The sequence below is a fragment of the Hyla sarda genome, chromosome 2 (assembly GCF_029499605.1).
Source record: "Hyla sarda isolate aHylSar1 chromosome 2, aHylSar1.hap1, whole genome shotgun sequence".
Lineage (NCBI taxonomy): Eukaryota > Metazoa > Chordata > Amphibia > Anura > Hylidae > Hyla > Hyla sarda.
In genome coordinates, this window is record NC_079190.1 from 72,459,065 (window position 1) to 72,483,010 (window position 23,946).

Genomic DNA, 23,946 nt, shown 5'->3' on the forward strand with positions numbered 1-23,946 from the left:
AGATCGGAACCCCTACTCATAGAAGTAGGCAAGGTCATGATGTGGACAGAAACAGGGCAACAAGTTTATGTGCTGTCCACATAAAGGGAACACGGAATGTATTGGCAGATCGACTGAGTTGCAGCCTAACAGTTCCAGGGGAGTGGTCTCTGCATCCAGAGATAACCCTTTGTAGTGGATGCAATGTCCATCTCATGGACCTTCAACCTGGCATACATATTCCCACCAACTTCAATGATACCATGGGTAATAATGAAGATGAGACAGGATCATGCCTCAGAAATAGCCATTATACCTTTCTGGACAAAGAGATCCTAGTTTGCCCAACTCGTGTTGCTGAGTCGAAGGATCTACTGGACACTTTCCACAGACAGAACCTATTGTCTCAGGAACTCTCTCTAGTACAAACCAAAACGGTTACCCACACTCACCGTTAAACATCAGACTTCCTTCTCCGACATGGAGTTATCGGCGAACCTGCTTCTGGACTTGCTGCAGGGCACTCAGAGGCGACTGCTGGTGGTTTTGAGCTGTGTGCGCTTCTTCCAGCCTCGTATGCATCATAGCGCTGTGCACGTGATAAAGAAAATCCACCATCATGTGATCAAGCCAAGGATGGGAAGTGAGATGGGACACAAAAAATAAAAAGCAAAGCTAAACTAAGCTCATGGACCAAAGGAGCATCAAATCGGTAAGAAAGCAGATTGACATTGCAGGGTTCACAAAAGTGGTGACATATCTAGCCAATCATTCAACCGATAGGACCAAGCGCATCAGTGCACATGATCCAATATGTTTCGGCTCTCAATAACAGGCTGTTCTTGTCATAACCAGCTCTTTGTGTTTTAACCACTTCCAGACCACCAAATTTGAAGCTACTGATGTCTCCCTTATATACTTCTCTTATGTTCTCGATCAGCCGAAGAGCTCCGGATTCAGTCTGAATGGAATGTAAATGCTCATTAATTCTGATGCGTAGCTGTCTAATGGTTTTTCCTATGTAGAATCTACATAGAATAAACTACACGGCATAGGAGGTGTGGCATGTGATTAGTTCCTTTACAGTATAGTAGACACCCCCTTAACTTCCAGCATTAGTGCAAATATTATGCTTACATTCTGGACAATTGCTACATCTCCTATTGCCTATAGGGGATAATTGGGTTAACCAGTTCATGTGGGATTTCAAATTCATTTTGCAATTCTTCATCTTATTAGTTTTGTGATTCGTCGTGTGGATGCTGGATAACCTCGGCAAGGTGCTTGCCCAGTCCTGGTGAAAATGGTGATGCTTCTCTGGGGCGCCTCCGGATGCGTGGATGTTTCAACTCCCGACCCAGGTGAGGGTTGGAGAAGGAGGAAGGTGCGGGAGTAATTGAAAGTTTTAAAAAGCTTTATTCAGATGACGCGTTTCGCAAGGGGTCCCTTGCTTCATCAGGTCATAGACAAAAGGGGTACAGACAGTCTTTATATACAGTGTATACTTAAAAAAGTGCGGGAGTTTGTGACAGGTGTGGTACGTCACCTGGATGCCGGATGTGACGTGCCGGCTGAGAACGGGAGCATTCATTCATAGAATGTACTATTTGTATACAATGTACCGAGTGTAACTTTGTGATTGGATGCAGAGAGAGCTACTGGGTGTGTCGTATTTAGCTTGAAGGATGTTGCCGATGTGTTAGTAAGTAAGATTTGTAAGTTGCATTTGTGTTTGTAGAAAACTGTAATTTAGTTAGCTCGAGGACTATTGAAAGTGTCTGTAGACTGCGGGACGCTGGGAAATGCTTTACTATTATATTATAATACAATATAATATTGTGAATTTATTATTCTGTAGATTATGTTTCTGCATGAGGCAGAATTGGTATATCGATTATACTAAATAAAGATACCAGATAATTACTGGTGTATTGGTGTGTAGAAAGGGTTATTTTATTTATTTTACACTATAAGTTATGCTGCTGCATACTATGAAATTGTGCCTGTCGTGTGGGGCAGTATGTACATTATGATAGTAATCTTTATGATATAGCTTGCTGGAAGATTCTGATATGACCATGTTTATGAAAAGGGTTTTTATTTATATATACTTATTACCGCTTGTTGTGATGTCATAGTGCGTTTTTTGGTCATTGTCAAATATATTGGGTATGCAGAAAATGCTGGTATCGGCCTATTTGATAGTTGGTAATTGATAATTAATAATTGGTACACTTTTGGCTTTACAACTCTCACCATCTCCAACTAGAGAGAAAGCATTAGAAGATGAACTGTCGATCCTCACTACACACGAGTTAACCCCCTCAAGATCGGATCCCAATATCAGTTTAGCAAACACACCAACTATTCTTACCTTAGTGGAAAACATCACCATTGTAGACAATTCAGGCCTAGGAATGGTAGCATCGGTCCCATTCCTAAAACCATGTGAGGCTTCAACATCACAAGGGTTTTTTTTAGGGACAACTGTAAAACCCAAAGCCAATTAAAAAACCATGGAACAGTTCTTCACACCGAAGAAACAAACAAAAAGAAAAAACACAGACGGGGAAAACGAGGAGGAAACAACAAAAGAAAGAAAAGAGAGAAAATTACAATAACCCCTAATAAATCTAATAAATCTGATGACTCCACCAACACAGGCATGAAGATTTTCAATTTATCCAATCATACACTGACGACATATGAGACTAATCTCTTAAACAAGGGATTGTCCTTCTGTCCAGTCCATAAACCAGATGATTTCACCCTGTTTCTGGACCTGCATCATTTCACCCGCAAATTGACTCTACACAGACACTTCCAAATACAAGATCGTCTAAAAGAGACAATGGATAATACCTCTATACAAACCCCAGATGCATATAAAAATCACCTGCCTGGCGTACATCCCGCCATAAAAAACAAATCTAAATTCTACCCAGTCTACAAACAGGGTCATTTAATCAAGACATTTCATGATTTAGTAGCCAATGACCTGAAAACTCTACCTACCAATCCACCAGATACCAAAGAAGGATTGCTATCAAAAAAAGAAAGACAAGCCCTGAATGCGCTGAAAAATAATCCTGAGATAGTAATAAGATCCGCAGACAAGGGTGGTAGCATTGTCGTGCAAAATTACAATGACTACCACCAAGAAGCCATGAACATTTTGGGAGATCCCAATTATTATAGAAGAACTCAAGAAAACCCTTACCCAGTATTACAAAAGAGGATCATCAATACTGTAGAGGAAGCCTACAAAGAAGGGATCATTACAAAAGAAGAAAAAAAGTTTTTAATCATTACCAATCCATCACAACCATATTATTACCACCTTCCAAAAGTACACAAAAATTCCACTCATCCACCAGGACGTCCCATAATTTCAGGTATTAACAGCTCTACATCCAATATTTCACAGTTTTTAGACCTCATTCTACAAAAATATGTACAGTCACTACCCAGTTATCTCAAGAATTCTGATGATCTCATCCTAACACTACAAGATATTGAATGGAATAATGAATGTATGTTCATCACCATGGATGTTGCTGCCTTATACAGCAACATCCAACATCATATTGGTTTATCTTGTATCAATGATATATTTCAAGAAGACACTTCCATACCAGAACCCCAAAAAAGGTTTCTGTTAAACTGTTTGGAAACGATTCTAACAAACAATTTCTTACACTATGACGGTGCCACCTATCATCAGATACGCGGTACTGCAATGGGGACTAGGGTGGCACCGTCCTATGCCAATCTTGCGATGGGTAGATTTGAAGACCTCTTCATTACTTTGCAAAAATTGTTCAAGGACTACGTCATCACATAAAGGGGGTATATTGATGACCTCTTCCTAGTCTGGAAGGGACCGCAAGAATATATTCCTGAATTCTTGGAAAACATCAACAGCAATCCTTGGGGACTCACTCTCACTGCACAATCATCATCGGAAAAAATAGAATATCTGGATCTCTTAATTTTAAATGACCAATCCAGTATCCATACCGCTACATATTTCAAAAGAGTAGACGCAAATAGCTACCTCTCTTTTAATAGTGCACATTTCAAAAAATGGAAGACAAATATTCCATTTAGCCAGTTCAAAAGGATCCGGAAAAATTGCACTCAAACACGTACATTCCACCAACAAGCATCACTTCTAACAAAACGATTTCAAGCAAAAGGATATCCAAACAAATTGATTAAGGAGGCATTCAATAAGGCAAATCAACTATCCAAAGAGGAATGTCTAATTGCAAGAAACAAATCATCAGATACGGAAAAAGAACCAATTAGATTAAATTTTATCACTACATATAATCATGCACATGGCCACATTAAATCCATACTGAAGAGACTTTGGCATATCCTACAAACCGATCAGATTCTTAAATAAACTATACCAATAGCACCGAATGTCACCTTTAGGAGGGCACCAACCCTGAAATCCATCTTAGCACCAAGCAAATTAAGACAGCAAAATAAACGGACCAATAAGAACAAAGATCCAAGAAATGAATATGGGGTATATAGGTGTCACAAAAAACGGTGCCTGTGCTGCAACACCCTTAAAGCAGACATAAAAACACACATGAGCTTTACCTCTGGTGAAATATTCACCATAAAACACTGTTTGAACTGTTGCTCTAACTATGTGATCTAGGTAATCAAATGCTGCTGTGGACAACAATACGTGGGTCGCACGACACAAGAATTACACCTTAGGTTAAATAACCATAGAACAAATATTAAAAAAGGATATGCCCTACATAGTGTCTCCCGTCACTGTCGGGAAAAACACCCTCTGACCAAAAATCCGATCTGTATCTATCCAATAGATCACATTGAAGATACTGTCCACAACAGATTTGAAGAACTATCGAAACGAGAGATGTTCTGGATATTTCGCCTTGGCACTTTAGCCCCAAGAGGCCTGAATGAAGCAATGGAACTTATACATTAAATAACCACAGGTTCCGAAGATTATATCCAATACATTCAACATCCTCAGGGCCTACCCCCATTTTTTCTTAAGCACATTTACATTAAGTTACTACATAAATGACGCATTTCAATCCGTGTCCTTTTAAACATTTATACATACATCTTAGTATTTTTATATACACTATAATAATTTTACCCTTGTTTTTACTATCATGTCCAATTTTAGAGTGTATCTCAATAGGTTACCTCCATTCGTTCCACATGTGTATGTTACATATGTTTTTACCTACCCATGTGTTTATATCTATGTATCATTCATTTATTTGGTGTATACATGTATATTATTCTGCGAACTGTCAATAACATGTTCACCACCTGTGACAAAGGGAGTAGAATACTGTGGTCTCAACATACCAGACACATAATTGTGAGATCTCACCACAGTGCAGCAATAACTACCAATCACCTCACATCTATCTTACATCCATATACTCCCCATTTAAGTTATCTCCTCTCCTTGTACCTTTGTACCCATCTATAGACAGCCAAAAGTGTACCAATTATTAATTATCAATTACCAACTATCAAATAGGCCGATACCAGCATTTTCTGCATACCCAATATATTTGACAATGACCAAAAAACGCACTATGACATCACAACAAGCGGTAATAAGTATATATAAATAAAAACCCTTTTCATAAACATGGTCATATCAGAATCTTCCAGCAAGCTATATCATAAAGATTACTATCATAATGTACATACTGCCCCACACGACAGGCACAATTTCATAGTATGCAGCAGCATAACTTATAGTGTAAAATAAATAAAATAACCCTTTCTACACACCAATACACCAGTAATTATCTGGTATCTTTATTTAGTATAATCGCTATACCAATTCTGCCTCATGCACAAACATAATCTACAGAATAATAAATTTGCAATATTATATTGTATTATAATATAATAGTAAAGCATTTCCCAGCGTCCCGCAGTCTACAGACACTTTCAATAGTCCTCGAGCTAACTAAATTACAGTTTTCTACAAACACTTACAAATGCAACTTACAAATCTTACTTACTAACACATCGGCAACATCCTTCAAGCTAAATACGACACACCCAGCAGCTCTCTCTGCATCCAATCACAAATTTACACTCGGTACATTGTATACAAATAGTACATTCTATGAATGAATGCTCCCGTTCTCAGCCGGCACGTCACATCCGGCATCCAGGTGACGTACCACACCTGTCTCAAACTCCCGCACTTTTTTAAGTATACACTGTATATAAAGACTGTCTGTACCCCTTTTGTCTATGACCTGATGAAGCAAGGGACCCCTTGCGAAACGCGTCGCCTGAATAAAGCTTTTTAAAACTTTCAATTACTCCCGCACCTTCCTCCTTCTCCAACCCTCACCTGGGTCGGGACTTGAAACATCCACGCATCCGGAGGCGCCCCAGAGAAGCATCACCATTTTCACCAGGACTGGACAAGCACCTTGCCGAGGTTATCCAGCATCCACACCACTATCTACCAGACAGACACCACGGAGTATCGGGACAGATGCTCGGCAGCCCAGAGGAGAACGTTTAGAGTGCAAGCACTCAGAAATCCCACATCAGTGTTGTGCCTGAGCTTGCACAACACTAGAAGGTGAGTGTGCCAATATACACTTTCATTTGGCTCCTTAATTCCTGTATGCGCAATTTTACATCCGTTGCGATCACCATCATTTACGGCACTTAGATAGCGCCCCCTTTGTTTCCTTTCTTTTTTCCTTTTCTTCACATAGTTTTGTGATTCAACATTTCACCCAAGGAGACATTCCTCCTGTAGGTGACAATAGGACCCCTTGATGCCACCTCTTGCCACACAAGATCATGTTCAAATGCCAGTTCTGATTTATGACAGATGTGATTCTAGTATTCATAGAGCTATTTTTGAATGCGAATACAAATATTTTGTCCTCCGACTTTGACCCCTTAATTCTTTCCACTAGCCACTAGCAGGTCATCTCTCTCCTTAGCATTTACTTTATGTAAAGCTCAATTTACCACTTGTTGAGGGTATTCCCTCCTGCATAACCTCGACACCAATACTTGAGCCTGTTCTTGGTATATGGAATCACTGGCTAAAGGGAATGCCATATTTAACATGTGTAGGGTAAAGCTTCCGTACTGTAACATAGAATTCTTGGCTATATTCTTCCTGGGTCTTTTAGTGTATAGGTCACTCCCCTTCACATACAGCAGGAGGTCCAAAAATTCTAGGCAGTTACCTCCGAACTGACTAGTGAATGTCAAGTTCATGAGATTCTCTCTGTTTAGATAGGTGACAAACTCATTAAATTCCTTTTCTTCACCTTCCCAAACTATGAGTATGTCATCGACATACCTGATATACGCCTTAATGTTCTTCACATAAGGGTTAAATGTACTGTAAACATATTTGCTCTCGAAGGCTGCCAAGTATGAATTTGCATATGAGCAAGAAGTGGAACTGCCCATTGTGGTGCCAGTTAATTGCCTGTACCACTCAGCTTCAAAACAAAAGGTGTTATGCGTTAACATGAATCTTAAGGCATCGCATACGAAATCCACAAAAAACTGATGTCTTCCCTGAGAGCTGCAACATCGTATGTACAGCCTGTACACCAGCATCATGAGGGATGCGGGCGTACAGGCTCTCGATACCCACATCCCTCAGCTAGAAGGGTGCACATCATGATCTTTCACATCATGTCACACCTACACTTTGGTGAACCCATACCCTGCAACAGGCCACAAAAGAGTAGGTATGCCACTGTCTGAAACGGTTCCCCCCATCAGGCACTGCTCGAGGGCCCAGGAAAATCAGATGGGGCTCGTCCGGAACAGGAGGCAACGCAATCACACTGTGTGCACAGTGTCACATGATCTGTCACATCATGTCTGCATTAATACCAGTAGCATACCTACACTTTGGCAAACCCGTACCCTGCAATAGGCCGCTAAAGAGTCTGTCTGAAGTGGTTCCACCATCGGGCACTGCTCGGAGAAAACAGATGGGGCTTGTCGGGAACAGGCGCTTACTCACTGATGGGCAATTCAGTACACTTGGCCCGGATCCCTAGGTGACCATGTGCCATTTTACACATGGCATGTGCATACACTTGTGTTAGTTAAAAATTTTTTTTTTTATGGAGGTTTAACCCCTTAAGGACCAGGCCAATTTTCACTGTAGGACAAGAGCAATTTTTGCACATCTGACCACTGTCACTTTAAGCATTAATAACTCTGGGATGCTTTTACCTTTCATTCTGATTCCGAGATAGTTTTTTTCGTGACATATGCTACTTTATGTTAGTGGTAAAATTTTGTCGATACTTGCATCATTCTTGGTGAAAAATTCCAAAATTTTATGAAAAATTTGAAAATTTTGAATTTTTCTAACTTTGAAGCTCTCTGCTTATAAGGAAAATGGACATCCCAAATAAATTATATATTGATTCACATTGATTCACATATACAATATGTCTCCTTTATGTTTGCATAATAAAGTTGACATGTTTTTACTTTTGGAAGACATCAGAGGGCTTCAAAGTTCAGCAGCAATTTTCCAATTTTTCACAAAATTTTCTAAATCGGAATTTTTCATGGACCAGTTAAGGTTTGAAGTGGATTTGAAGGGCCTACATATTAGAAATATCCCATAAAAGACCCCATTATAAAAACTGCACCCCTCAAAGTATTCAAAATTACATTCAGTAAGTGTGTTAACCCTTTAGGTGTTTCACAGGAATAGCAGCAAAGTGAAGGAGAAAATTCAAAATCTTCATTTTTTACACTCGCATGTTCTTGTAGACACAGTTTTAGAATTTTTACAAGGGGTAAAAGGAGAAAAATCCTCTCAAAATTTGTAATCCAATTTCTTTTGATTAAGGAAATACCTCATATGTGTATGTCAAGTGTTCGGCGGTCGCAGTAGAGGGCTCAGAAGGGAAGGAGCGACAATGGGATTTTGGAGAGTGAGTTTTTCTGAAATGGTTTTTGGGGGGCATGTCACATTTAGGAAGCCCCTATGGTGCCAGAACAGCAGAAACCCCCCCACATGGCATACTATTTTGGAAACTACACCCCTCAAGGCACATAACAAGGGGTCCAGTGAGCCTTAACACCCCACAGGTGATTGACGACTTTTCGTTAAAGTCTGATGTGTAAATTAAAAAAAAAAAGTTTCACCAAAGTGCATTTTCCCCCTCAAATTTACAATTTTTACAAAGGGTAATGGGCGAAAATGCCCCTCCCAAAATTTGTAACCTCATCTCTTCTGAGTATGGAAATACCCCATGTTAGGACATAAAATGCTCTGCGGCGAACTACAATGCTCAGAAGAGAAGGAGTCACATTTGGCTTTTGGAAAGCAAATTTAGCTGAAATGGTTTTTGGGGGGCATGTCGCATTTAGGAAGCCCCTATGGTGCCAGAACAGCACTAAAAACCACATGGCATACTATTTTGGAAACTACACCCCTCAAGGAATGAAACAAGGGGTACAGGGAGCCTTAACACGCCACAGGTGTTTGACAACTTTTTGTTAAAGTTGGATGTGTAAATGAAAAAAAACATTTTCCCTAAAATGCTGGTTTTTCCCCAAACTTTTAATTTTTACAAGGGGTAATAGGAGAAAATTACTCCCAAAATTTGTAATCCCATTTCTTCTGAGTATGGAGTATGGAAAGACGCCAAGGGCTCTGCTGGCGCACTACAATGCTCAGAAGAGGAGGAGCGCCATTGAGCTTTTGGAAAGAGAATTTGCTTGGAATTGAAGTCAGGGGCCATGTGTGTTTACAAAGCCCCCCGTGATGCCAGCACAGTGGACCCCCCCCCCACATGTGACCCCATTTTGGAAAATAAACCCCTCATGTAATGTAATAAGGGGTGCAGTGAGCATTTACGCCCCACAGATGTCTGACAGATTTTTGGAACAGTGGTCCGTGAAAATGAAACATTTTTTTTCCATTTACTCAGCCCACTGTTCCAAAGATCTGTCAGTCAGACATCTGTGGGGCGTAAATGCTCACTGCACCCCTTATTACATTACATGAGGGGTGTAGTTTCCAAAACGGGGTCACATGTGGTGGGGTCCATTGTTCTGGCACTATAGGGGCTTAAAAACACACGTAGCCTTCAATTCCGGACATATTTTCTCTTCAAAAGCCCAATTGCTCTCCTTCTCTTCTGAGCATTGTAGTGTACCCGCAGAGCACTTTATATCCACACATGGGGTATGTTCTTACTCAGAAGAAATGGGGTTACAAATTTTGGGAGGCTATTTTCCCTTGTGAAAATGAAAACTTTAGGGTAACACCAGCCTTTTAGTGAAACAATTTTTTTTTTCATTTTTCCATCCAACTTTAATGAAAATTCGGCAAACACCTGTGGGGTGTTAAGGCTCACTATACCCCTTGTTAAATTCCGTGAGGGGTGTAGTTTCCAAAATGGGGTCACATGTGGGTATTTATTTTTTCGTGTTTATGTCAGAACCGCTGTAAAATCAGCCACCCCTGTGCAAATCACCAATTTAGACCTCAAATGTACATGGCACGCTCACACTTCTGAGCCCTGTTGTGCGCCCGCAGAGCATTTTATGCCCACATATGGGGTATTTCCGTACTCAGGAGAAATTGTGTTACTAATTTTGGGGGTATTTTTTTCCTTTTACCGCTTGTGAAAATAAAAAGTATGGGGCCACACCAGCATTTTAGTGTAAAATTTTTTTACACTAACAGGCTGGTGTAGCCCCCAACTTTTCCTTTTCATAAGGGGTAAAAGGAGAAAAAGCCCCCCAAAATTTGTAGTGCAATTTCTCCTGAGTACGGAAATACCCCATATGTGGCCCTAAACTGTTTCCTTGAAATACGACAGGGCTGTATAGTGGTCTCAAACTGTAGCCCTCCAGACGTTGCTAGGCAACTCACCAATTTCCGTAGGATCCAGGGAGCCGCATCGCCGTCCTCTTCTGCTGCAGATAGCTGCCTGCTGCCGCCGCCGATGGGTAGGTGGACTTTGGCGCCAGTCCCCTTCGGTTTCCCCGTTCTGCCCCCTATTGTGGGTGGGCAGAACGGGGAAACCGAAAGTGAACCCCCCCCCCATCCCCGATCTGCTATTGGTAGTCGCTTCTAGACAACCAATTGCAGGGAAAGGAGGGGTGGCACCCATGCCACCTCACTCCTATCCCTTCAGGGGGATCGTGGTTGTCTTGGACAACCCCAATCCCCGTTATTTTTCGGGTCACCCTAGACCCTTTTTTACCCGGAATCGGCGCAAATTGCCGGTGTTAATTCATCGTCGATTTGCGGCGATCGCTGACATGGGGGGGGATCTGATGACCCCCCCTGGGCATTTGCATGGGGTGTCTGCTGATAGATATCAGCAGTCACCCCGGTCCGTTCCCCGCCTGGTGCGCGGTGGGGACCGAAATTCACACGGACGTACGTGTACGTTCTTGGTCCTTAACTACCAGGGTTAACCCCTTGGGGGACAGAGCCCATATTGACCCTAAGGACGGGAGCATTTTTTGCAAGTCTGACCTCTGTCACTTTATGCATTAATAACTCTGGGGTGCTTTTACTTATGAATTTGATTCTGAGACTGTTTTTTCATGACATATTCTACTTTATGTCAGTGGTAAATTTTTATCTATACTTGCATCATTTCTTGGTGAAAAATTCTAAAATTTCCGGAAAGTTTTGCATTTTTCTAACTTTGAAACTCTCTGCTTGTAAGGAAAATGGTCATACCAAATAAGTTATATATTGATTCACATATACAATATTTCTACTTTATGTTGGCATCATAAAGTTGACATATTTTAACTTTTTGAAGACATTAGAGGGCTTCAAAGTATAGAAGCAATTTTCCAATTAGGCCAGTTTTTAAATGAATTTGAGTTTTTTTATGTTAAAATTCGCCCATAATGGACCCAATATGAAAACTGCACCCGTCAAAGTATTCAAAATGACATGTTATCACGTTAACATGTTATTTTAGACCCATTTTTTTTTTCATTTTTCAAGGGGTAAAAAGAGAAAAAGCCCCCCAAAATTTGTAATCCAATTTCTCTTGAGTAAGGAAATACCTCCTGTGTGTATGTAAAGTGCTCTGTGGGCGCACAAGAAGGCTCTGAAGGGAAGGAGTGACATTGGGCTTTTGGAGAGCGAATTTTGCTGAAATATTTTTTTTGGGGGGGGGGGGGGGGGCATGTCGCATTTAGGAAGCCCCATGGTGCCAGAACAAAAAATAAATAAAAATAACACATTGTACACTATTTGGGAAAATACACCCCTCATGGAATGTAACAAGGGGTACAGGCGTTTAATGAATTTTCGCTAAATTTGGACTTTACATTTTTTTCACTAAAATGCTGGTGTTACCCCCACATTTTTCATTTTCACAAGGGGTAATAGAAAAAATGGGGTTACAAATTTTGGGGGGGCTTTTTCTTCTGAGTATATAAATACTCCATATGTAGGTGTAAAGTGCTCTGCGGGGGCATTACAGGAGTCAGAAGAGAAGGAGCGCCATTGTGCTTTTGGAGAGAGTATTTGGTTGGAATGGAAGTGGGAGGCCATATGGATTTACAAAGCCCCCATGGTGCCAGAACAACTGAACCACCCCCCCCCCCCCCACATGTTACCCCATTTCGGGAACTACACCCCTCACAGAATGTAATAAGGGGTGCAGTGAGCATTTACACCCCACTGGCATTTGACAGATCTTTGGAACAGTGGGCTGTGCAAATAAAGTTAAATTTTTTATTTTCAAAGACCACTGTTCAAAAAATCTGTCAGACACAGGAGGGGTGTAAATGCTCACTGCACCCCTTATTACATTACGTGAGGGGTGTAGTTTCCAAAATGGGGTCACATGTGGTGGGTCCATTGTTCTGGCAGCATGGGCTCTTTGTAAACGCACATGGCCTTCAATTCCATCCAAATTCTCTCTCCAAAAAAAAAAAAATGTTGCTCCTTCTCTTCTGAGCATTGTAGTGCGCCCATAGAGCACTTTACATCAACATTTGGGGTATTTCCTTACCCAGAAGAAATGGGGTTGCAAATTTTGGGGGGCTTTTTTTTTTATTATTACCCCTTGTGAAAATTCAAAATGTGGGGTAACACCAGCAATTTTTCATTTTCACGTCCCATTTAACGAAAGTTCGTCGAACACCTGTGGGGTGTTAAGGCTCACTGCACCCCTTATTACGTTCCTTGAGGGGTATAGTTTCAAAAATGGGTATCCCATATGTGGCACTAAACTGTTGCCTTGAAATACACAGGGCCCCACAGTGAGAGAGCGCCATGCTCATTTGAGGCCTAAATTAGAGATTTGCATAGGGGCAGACATGGATTCACCAAAAATACCCTATGACAGTGTTTCCCAGGGTGTTTTGGAAACGGTGCCATGTGTGATGTTTTTCATTTTTATTGGAGGACAGGGGGGACAGACTGTGTGTGTATATGTTGTGTTTTACTCTTAATGTTGTGTAGTGAAGTGTTTTTGCGGTACATTCACATGGGTGGAGGTTCACAATGAGTTTCCCACTGGGAGATTGAGCTATGGCAGGAAATTTTCTGCAGCTCAGACTCGGAGTGGTAAACTCACTGTAAAATCCCCGCCCAGCTGAATGTACCCTGCACTTTTTTTTTTTTTGCAAAACTACAACTCCCAGCATGCACTGACGGCCAAAGGGCATGCTGACAGTTGTAGTTATGCAACAGCTGGTAGGGCACAATTTGGAAACCACACTGTAGTAGTCTCCAAACTGTGCCCCTCCAGATGTTGCAATTCTGCAATTCCCAGCATGCCCAGACTGACCAGGCATGCTGGGAGTTGTAGTTCGGCAACATCTGAAGGGCCAGATGTTGCAGAACTACAACGCCAAGCATGCCTGACTGTCTGGGCATGCTGGGAATTGTAGTTTTGCAACATCTGGAGGGGCACAGTTTGGAGACCACTGCACAGTGGTCTCCAAGCTGTTACCCTCCAGATGTTGCAAAACTACAACTCCCAGCATGCACTGACTGCCCAAGGCCATGCTTAGATTTGTAGTTATGCAACAGCTGGAAGGGCACAGTTTGGAAACCACTGTGTAATGGTCTCCAAACTGTGGCCCTCCAAATGCTGCAATACTACAACTCTTAGCATGTCCAGGCATGCTGGGAGTTGTAGTTCGGCAACATCTGAAGGACCAGATGCCTGGACTGTCTGGGTATGCTGAGAATTGTAGTTTTGCAACATTTGGAGGAGCACAGTTTGAGGACCACTGAATGTTGGGAGTTGTAGTTTTGCAACCTCTAGAGGATGACAGTTTAACCCCTTAAGGACCAAGGATGTACCGGGACGTCCTTGGTCCTGCTCTCCTGATATAACCTGGGGTTACACAGTAACCCCGCGTCATATCACGGCGGGCCCGGCGTCATAGTGAAGCCGGGACCCGCCTCTAATAGCGCGCAGCGCCGATCGCGGCGCCGTGCACTATTAACTCTTTAGCCGCGCGCTCAGAGCTGAGCCGCGCGGCTAAAAGTGAAAGTGAAAGTTGCCGGCTAGCTCAGTCGGGCTGTTCGGGATAGCCGCGGCTAATCGCGGCATCCCGAACAGCTGACAGGACAGCGGGAGGGCCCCTACCTGCCTCCTCGCTGTCCGATCGCCGAATGACTGCTCAGTGCCTGAGATCCAGGCATGAGCAGTCATGCGGCAGAATCATTGATCACTGGTTTCTTATGAGAAACCAGTGATCAATGATGAAGATCAATGTGTGCAGTGTTATAGGTCCCTATGGGACCTATAACACTGCAAAAAAAAAGTGAAAAAAAAAAGTGAATAAAGATCATTTAACTCCTCCCTTATTAAAAGTTTGAATCACCCCCCTTTTCCAAAAAAAAAAAAAAAAAACAGTGTAAATAAAAATTTAAATAAACATATGGTATCACCGCGTGCGGAAATGTCCGAATTATAAAAATAGATCAATAATTAAACTGCTCGGTCAATTTAAAAATGAATAAAAAGCGATCAATAAGTCCTATCAATGCAAAAATGGTACCGTTAAAAACTTCAGATCACGGCGCAAAAAATGAGCCCTCATGCCATACACGGAAAAATAAAAAAGTTATAGGGGTCAGAAGATGACAATTTTAAACGTATTAATTTTCCTGCATGTAGTTATGATTTTTTCCAGAAGTATGACAAAATCAAACCTATATAAGTAGGGTATCGTATGGACCTACAGAATAAAGATAAGGTGTAATTTTTACCGAAAAATGTACTACGTAGAAACGTAAGCCCCAAAAGTTACAAAACTGCGTTTTTTTTTCAATTTTGTCGCACAATGATTTTTTTTCCGTTTCACCGTAGATTTTTGGCCAAAATGACTGACGTCTTTGCAAAGTAGAATTGGTGGCGCACAAAATAAGCCATCATATGGATTTTTAGGTGCAAAATTGAAAGAGTTATGATTTTTTAAAGGCAAGGAGCAAAAAACGAAAATGCAAAAACGGAAAACCCCCGATCCTTACGGGGTTAAAGATCACTTAGAATCTTCACTGCTGCACTGCCACGTTTCCCCGCTCTGCCCGGACTCCCATGGGTGTGCAGAGCAGGGGATCTTAACTTTCACCACCCCCTCGCCCCTGCCCTGAGATTGGTCAATCAGTCCTGACCAGCCAATCGCAGGGGATAGGAGGAAGTGGCACCCCTTCCACCTCACTCCCATACTTCAGGGTGATTGGTGCTGTCTTGGACAGCACCAATCTCCCTGATTTTCCGGGTGATCAGACACCCAATTGGCCCGGAATTGCTGCAAATCGCCCTTCGTCCCCAACAGGTTAAAGTGGTGGACATTCTGTGTAAATCAAATCATTTTATGTTCTGTATTAGTTTTCACACACACTGCTAGGAACATTCCAGAGAGATGGGAGGAGTTTGACATGGTCTAGTCTCTCTACTGATATAAAGAGGAAGTTAAGTCAGATGTCAGATGAGAGGAATGAAGTATCAGCCTCTCTCCCTGTACCTGTGAAAGGTTGTAAATAGAGATGAGCGAACTTACAGTAAATTCGATTCGTCACAAACTTCTCGGCTCGGCAGTTGATGACTTATCCTGCGTGAATTAGTTCAGCATTCAGGTGCTCCGGTGGGCTGGAAAAGGTGGATACATTCCTAGGAAAGTCTCCTAGGACTGTATCCACTTTTCCAGCCCACCGGAGCACCTGAAAGCTGAACTAATTTATGCAGGATAAGTCATCAACTGCCGAGCCGAGAAGTTTGTGACGAATCAAATTTACTGTAAGTTCGCTCATCTCTAGTTGTAAACATTCCAGAACAGCTTGGAGCAACCAGCTCTATTTAGTTCTAAGCTGAGAGGAGTAAGAAGAAATCCATACTTTAGGGATAAGTTGCACGAGGGCATCATAGCAAGATACTCACATAAAGTGCTGGAATTACAGTTTATACTGAGCAAGTATGCTTTATAATGTTCTCCATGCTGCTGCAACTTCTGAGGGTTTGGTACAGGAAGGTAAGCAGCTCGACTTTTGGTCTGTGAGCTACAGTTTTTATCAGTACAATTTGTGGAAAAATAGGTCTTTTTTTTTCTCACTTTTGTTTTCTGGGATGTAAGGTGACAACAAAAAAACTCCAAAAAAACAAGCAATTGTGGCATTTGGTATTTTTTTGTTTTTAGATTTATTGCATTTAATGCGTTACTGTCATTAGTAAAAAAAAAAATATATATAAAAAAATGCTCGTCAGTGTAGTAATGTGCCCTAAGACCTGTATGCATAATATGCATGTGTTAATATGTAAAGTACCATTTGATCTATGCATTAGTGTGCGGAGTCTTTTTGCACTTCTCTTGGAGGCTGGGGGCATTTCTCCAGGAGCATGATGAGCTCCTTTCCTCCACCCTCCCTCTCCCGCTATGAGGCCTTCACAACCATTTTTACATTTGCAAAGCTTTGTGCCTAAAATGCATGCTCTGTATAACTCTAAAGCAGCCATGTGGACCCTATATGGTGAAAATACACAAAGAAAGTTAAGAAAAAGAGAAATCATTTTGCATATTAAATAATTAACCTGGTACTGCTTGTCAGTGTGCATGGAAAATCTCCTCTTCTGAAGAGACTGCAAGCGGTCTCACATTGGTGAAAGCTGGCTGATACACTGCAAAGAGGCACAGCAGGGAGTAGAGTAGGGAGAACCACACCCCTCCTCCTTCCTCCCCTCAAAAAAATGGTCCTGGACCAAGAAGTCTTGGTTACCAGGGTTTGTTTGCTAAACTAAAGAGACAGACCCCTAGTGGCCGTTTCTTTTAAACCATTTTTTCACATCTTTAGCAGTCAAAGTATATTATGAAAATGCTGTTTTAAGGAAGTATTAAATGAAAAAAAAAGTTATTTCTAACGACAGTAACAATTTAAGTTGGGGAAATGTTATAGCCTTTTTTCTGCTTTAAGACTATTGCTTGTTTAGTACACTAATATATTGCAATATGTTGTCATTTTGCTAATATATTATACTCTTCCTAAATTAGAAAAAAGGGTTTCACAAAGGCCTTCACAAGGCCCCCTGCTGGCAACTAAGTGGCACCCCATAACAGCATTGCAGGGTGTCTGAGAAGGAACTCCGACAAAAATTATCTTCTCCCCTATACACAGGATAGGGGATAAGTAGCTGATGATGGGGGTCCAACTGCTGAGAACCCCCACGATCTCCATACCAGTAGACAGCACGTGCTCCATTAATTTCTATGGGAACACAGATGATGCCCGAGTGCTGTACTCGGGTCTTTTCGGCGCTCCCATAGAAATGAATGGATCTTATGCTAGTTGCAACACACACTTCTCACTGAGCACCGGTCCCAGTCGGACCCCCGTGATCAGCTGCTTATCCCTCATCCTGTACATAGGGGATAAGTTAATCTTCGCCGGAGATCTCCTATAACCACCACATCACAGGGCCATGTATGGGCTGAACTCAGCTTCTGAGACCACTACATTCTGCAACATCTTGCATCCCCCTAGAGACCTCCAAATGGGGAGTCCCTAAAAATTAGAAAAGTCACTGCAGGGAGGATTACACCCCTTGTCTCCAGTTCCCTTTTCAATAATAACTACAAAAAAATCTGTATCATCTCTTACACCAGTGGTCTGGTCTCCAAACCATTCCCTTCAGGTTTTTGCAAAACTACAACTCTCAGGGAATGTGGAGAGTTGTAGTTTTCCAACATCCAAGGGGGCCACAGTTCGGAGACCACTGTCCCGCACCATTAACACCACCTTTTCACCTCCTCTACTAAAACAGATGCACAGAGAACACGCTGCCGCTGTGAGGTGCATGCGTTCGGAAATCTCACCTCACACCGCCACACGCCTTATATAGCAGGAGGCGGGACCATCTCCACCAATCAGATACCTCCTGCGAGCCGCGCACCAATCAGCGAGCGTTATTTAACCCACCGCGCTCCAGCCTTCCGCTTTTCTCTGATAAGGACTGGGCACGGCGTCACGTGACATGGCATTCGCCCCGCCCCGCTCTAGATTGGTGATCCGCCGTAGCCTGTCCAATCAGGTGCTCCGCTCCCCGCACCCGGTGCTCAGAGTCTGCCGGTGGCGGCCGGCGAGATGCGTGATCTATCCTGAGCAGGAAACCGTGCCCGCGCCTTCCTCCCCGGTGCATGCGGTAATGGCATGTCTGCTACAATCCGCTTCTCTGTAGGGGGTATAAAGGATACCGGGCAGCTGGGACTTGTAGTACTACAGGGTTCTTCTGTTTCCTCTTTTAGAATGCAAGAGGTTATATTGTGTAGGAAAATGTATAAGTAGCTAATTGTTCCCTGTCAGCCTATTGTGGTGGTTCCAAACTAGGGTGCCTCCAGCTGTTGAAAAACTACAACTCCCTTTGGCTGTCCGGGCATGCTGGGAGTTGTAGTTTTGCAACAGCGGGGGGCACCCTGTTTGTGAAACACTGTTCTATTGGTTGCACTTTCACTTTTAGTTCTTCCATCTTTATATGGTGAGTTAGCAGTGATATATGAAGGCTCTACATTATGTATAGATGTAGGAGGAAGGAATGGGGACTCAGACAGGACTGCTCACGGTAGTGTCATCTGGGACTGCTCACGGTAGTGTCATCTGGGACTGCTCACGGTAGTGTCATCTGGGACTGCTCACGGTAGTGTCATCTGGGACTGCTCACGGTAGTGTCATCTGGGACTGGTCACGGTAGTGTCATCTGGGACTGGTCACGGTAGTGTCATCTGGGACTGGTCACGGTAGTGTCATCTGGGACTGGTCACGGTAGTGTCATCTGGGACTGGTCACGGTAGTGTCATCTGGGACTGGTCACGGTAGTGTCATCTGGGACTGGTCACGGTAGTGTCATCTGGGACTGGTCACGGTAGTGTCATCTGGGACTGGTCACGGTAGTGTCATCTGGGACTGGTCACGGTAGTGTCATCTGGGACTGGTCACGGTAGTGTCATCTGGGACTGGTCACGGTAGTGTCATCTGGGACTGGTCACGGTAGTGTCATCTGGGACTGGTCACGGTAGTGTCATCTGGGACTGGTCACGGTAGGGTCATCTGGGACTGGTCACGGTAGGGTCATCTGGGACTGGTCACGGTAGGGTCATCTGGGACTGGTCACGGTAGGGTCATCTGGGGCTGGTCACGGTAGGGTCATCTGGGGCTGGTCACGGTAGGGTCATCTGGGGCTGGTCACGGTAGGGTCATCTGGGGCTGGTCACGGTAGGGTCATCTGGGGCTGGTCACGGTAGGGTCATCTGGGGCTGGTCACGGTAGGGTCATCTGGGGCTGGTCACGGTAGGGTCATCTGGGGCTGGTCACGGTAGGGTCATCTGGGGCTGGTCACGGTGGCGTCATCTGGGGCTGGTCACGGTAGGGTCATCTGGGGCTGGTCACGGTGGCGTCATCTGGGGCTGGTCACGGTGGCGTCATCTGGGGCTGGTCACGGTAGTGTGTGTCATCTGGGACTGCTGGGGACACTTACATTAAATAAGATGCTACAAATATTTACATAGGATACTAAGTGTTTACATTACATAGGATACACAAAGGAGAGATTTATCAAAACCTGTCCAGAGGTAAAGTTGCCCAGTTGCCCATAGCAACCAATCAGATCGCTTCTTTAATTTTTCACAGGCCTTGTTAAGAATTAAAGAAGCAAGCTGATTGGTTGCTATGGGCAACTGGTCAACTTTGCCTGTCCACAGGTTTTCATAACTCTCCGCCAAAGTGTTTACATAGGAGACATTAAGGCCCAGATTTATCAAAGAATGTCTACAGTAGAGCTATTTCCCATGTTTATTTGGGTGATGGGTTTGACTAGCGTGGATCCTATTTATCAAGAAGGTGCAGCAGGATGATGAATTTTGCGCAGCTTTGCTGTGGTGGGAAAAGCTCTACCGCATACAATTTTTCTAGACACTTATGAGGAAGGGAAGTAGACACTTTCCTGGGTCCTGAATTTGGCTGGTTAGGTGTTTTTTCTTACTTTCACAGAGCTGCTGGGATATTTTTACTTGTATTTTAGAAGCTACAATCAAATTAGATTGTGTTGTGTAAGGGGTTAAAGCCGGGCATCACCATGATCGGTGACGTCTGGCATTAGAGATGGGTCCTGGTGGCAGATAGCGGCCAGAACCACCCAGCTATGACCTGAGCGCATGTCATAGAAGGGGAGTGGGATGCTGTTGTCCACAAGGGGTTAAAGGTTGAATTGCAGAAGGTAGAAGTGATTCTCACGCCTACTGGTAGGTGGTGTAGCTTTGCGCCTAAAAAAGTATCTTTGCGCACAAAACAGCAACTTTTGACAAAAGTCCCAAATGATAAATACGTGACCACTGCATGGTCAAAAAGAAAGAGTTCTACGGGTAGGCAAAAAGAGTGAAACTGTCTATATCAAAAGGCGCATTAAAGTCTCAAAATATGCTGCTTGCGCCTGAACTGCGCCAAAACATAGATTAAAAAAATGATCTAAAAGCAATGATAAATCTCCCCCTTAGTGTTTACATTACATAGTCTCATTCTACAACTATTTCAATTACAAATGATTCTACAAATACATTACATGGGATTCTACAAATATTTACATTACTTATGATTCTACAAATACATTATATGGGATTCTACAAATATTTACATTACTTATGATTCTACATATACGTTACATAGGATTCTACAAATATTTACATTACTTATGATTCTACAAATACGTTATATGGGATGCCGCAGATGTTTACCTTAATTGGACACTGTCAGATACAAAAACTATTGATAAGTTGTAAAGTATATAAAACCAATGGGTTTTGCAATTGCTTTCATTAGAACATTTTCTGTATTTCATACTGAAAAAGCCTGTCAAGCAACTGCCCCCCTGCCTGCTTGGACACATACTAGTCCTGCTGTGTCCATGCATCATCACCTATGTCATGGACACACTTCCTTGATTGACAGCTGTGAGCGCAGGGCTCAGAACTTGAGGAAAAATCCTCCCACTGTCAGCTTGTGTCCCGCTACTGTCAGTGAGGACAAGCTGGGAGTTGTAGTTTTGCTAATGCTAGGGGAGATGTGAGCAGACAGCATACTGAGGGAGGGGGCGGAGACCTGCACAGTGAGGCCACGCCCCCTCCCTTTGAGAGGAATTCAGACTAGTGATCTAAATTAAAAGTAATAAAAATATAAATAAAGGTGCTAGACACATAAAAATTTGATGTACATGGTCAGGATTAGGTACTGAGTGATATATTTAAAAAAATAATAATAATTTTGTTGGATCAGACGGGTACGCTTTAACTAGTATGCCACCAATATTTACACAACATATGATGGTACAAGTATATAAATTACACAGGAGGTTACATACCGGACCTCAGCTCACCCAGTGTTTTCTGTGTCCACAGATAATGAATTCAGCACCATAGGACTTTTTTCAGATGACATCCTGTCGTTTTATTCAGTAGTCCTAAGCAAACTGGACATAGCGAGACAAATGGGACTCGTTTTTTAGTATGACTAAGGCCATAATCACACAGCGGAATTTCGTTCCAGATGTTTCCGACATGGAAATTCAGATTTCCGTGTCCACAGAAAGAAAGAACACGTTAATTCTTTCTTCGGACTCCGCACGGAATGCATAGCCATCTGAGACAGCGCGTTCCTATGCGGTCCTAGCACCATTTTTATATCAGTGTCCACAGTTTGCAGAATGTCAGCAGAGATTTTCCGTGCAGACATTCTGACGTGTGAACATGGCCTCAGGTTGCTACATGTGACTGAAACGCGTCGCATGTCTCCCTGTATCCAGAGCATGCTGGGAGTTGTAGTTTTTCAACAGCTAGAGGCACACCAATTGGGAAACACTGTAGATCCTCCTGTGTGGTGTAGCACAGATCTGCTCGGTTCCATTTAGCAAATAAATCTCAAAATGGTGGCACTCCAGAGGTTGCAACTCCCAGCATTCCCGGATATGCCCAGACAGCCATTTGCTGCAGCTAATGGCTGTCGGTAATGCTGGGAGTTGAAGTTTTGCAACATCTGGACTCGGGCCACCAGTTGCTCTAAGGCCAGTCCACATCATAGAAATGTTAGTAAAAAAGACAGCGGTCGGCACAACCTGCTTCTGATATGGTGTGTATGGGCAGTCAAGTTGTATGCGAGGATGAACCAGGTGGATCGGTATTGGTGGTGCTCAATCTCAAAAACGAATATGCAGGTAAGCAATGTGGCAATCAACAGAAAGAATGAGAGTGCACTCACCAGATCCGTGCGCCAAAGTTTATTCTTGTAGATTCAGTGCATAAAAACACGCCAGCAAGACGAGGTCAGACACCTGGATGGCGCTGCAATTGCAGCGCCATCCAGGCGTCTGACCTCGTCTTGTTGGCGTGTTTTTATGCACTGAATCTACAAGAATAAACTTTGGCGCACTGACCTGGTGAGTGCCCTCTCATTCTTTCTCTGTTTGTCACATCATAGAAATTCTGACCAGAATCTGCTTGCAGAAGCCACCCATTAATTTCAATGGAATTCTGCTGCTTAGTTCAGATTTTAGAAGTTTTGTAGTGGAAATTTGGTTGAGGGTCCTGCTGGAAGGATGAGCATCATGTAGGAGACCTGACACCTCATGTAGTCATCTAATGCAATTCTTGGTCTAATTTCAACTCTAGTTGCTCAAATTTCTTACAACGGATGTGAAGTCCAGTGTAAATATGGTGGATTTTGGAAAGTGGCCGTTGTTCACTTTGCTATCACCCCAAGAGGTGGCATCTATCCGACAAGCGTGTGTGTTTGGTACATGTGCAAATGAAGTCATCTACACCACCGACAGCGATGAGGTAAGACATTTCAGCCTTGGCCATTTTACAGCCACTTTTGTTTTCCATAACAGTGGAGATTTGTTGTAGTTATAGTCATGTATAATAGGGCAAAGAAGTCTGTACAACCTGCAAGATGTGTAATATGGCAACCAAACTATTGATTTAGAACTACCTCCATGTTTAGAATTATTCTCCTCAATGATTATTGTGAACATTGTGGGGGCATTTATTAGGTTTGCACAACTTTTTTTCTTTTGCATGATTTGAGTGGTTTTCTGGCTTTGAAAGCTGCGCTGTATTTATCTGATTTATTTGCAGTTTTAGTATTTTTGCACCCAGGGGGCATAGCTTAGTGTGCACAGATTGGTTGCATTTATCTGCATATTTTTATTTATTTTTATTATTAATTTTATTAAGTATACTCTACGCCCTATTGGAATTGGATGTGGGGCATTTAGGTGTCTTTTCCCCTATTGGGCATCCTTTTAAAAAAAAAAATGCACAATTTATGCTGGGTGTGCAATTTCTTAAATTAAGCAACAAAACCCCACCTGAAAAACTGTACAAATGAGTTGTGGAAAATTTTGTGTAAAACAAATGATAAATTACCACTTTATACTTCCA

General features: G+C 42.7%; 1 protein-coding gene and 1 long non-coding RNA gene across 3 annotated transcripts in view; one reads left to right on the forward strand and one right to left on the reverse strand.

Moving 5' to 3' along the window:
• The window catches only part of LOC130358600 (uncharacterized), a 56,387-nt gene extending 37,918 nt beyond the window's left edge, over nt 1-18,469 (reverse strand). For both annotated transcript variants that reach the window (XR_008889584.1, XR_008889583.1), the window contains exon 1: nt 18,340-18,469. This is a non-coding gene — a long non-coding RNA (uncharacterized LOC130358600). The remainder of the gene's footprint in view (nt 1-18,339) is intronic.
• RCBTB1 (RCC1 and BTB domain containing protein 1) overlaps nt 18,465-23,946 on the forward strand; it is a 32,004-nt gene continuing 26,522 nt past the window's right edge. Inside the window, exons 1-2 of the mRNA XM_056562059.1 lie at nt 18,465-18,665; nt 23,173-23,340. Coding sequence (XP_056418034.1) covers nt 18,498-18,665; nt 23,173-23,340 — 336 coding nt within the window. The 5' untranslated portion in view covers nt 18,465-18,497. The remainder of the gene's footprint in view (nt 18,666-23,172; nt 23,341-23,946) is intronic.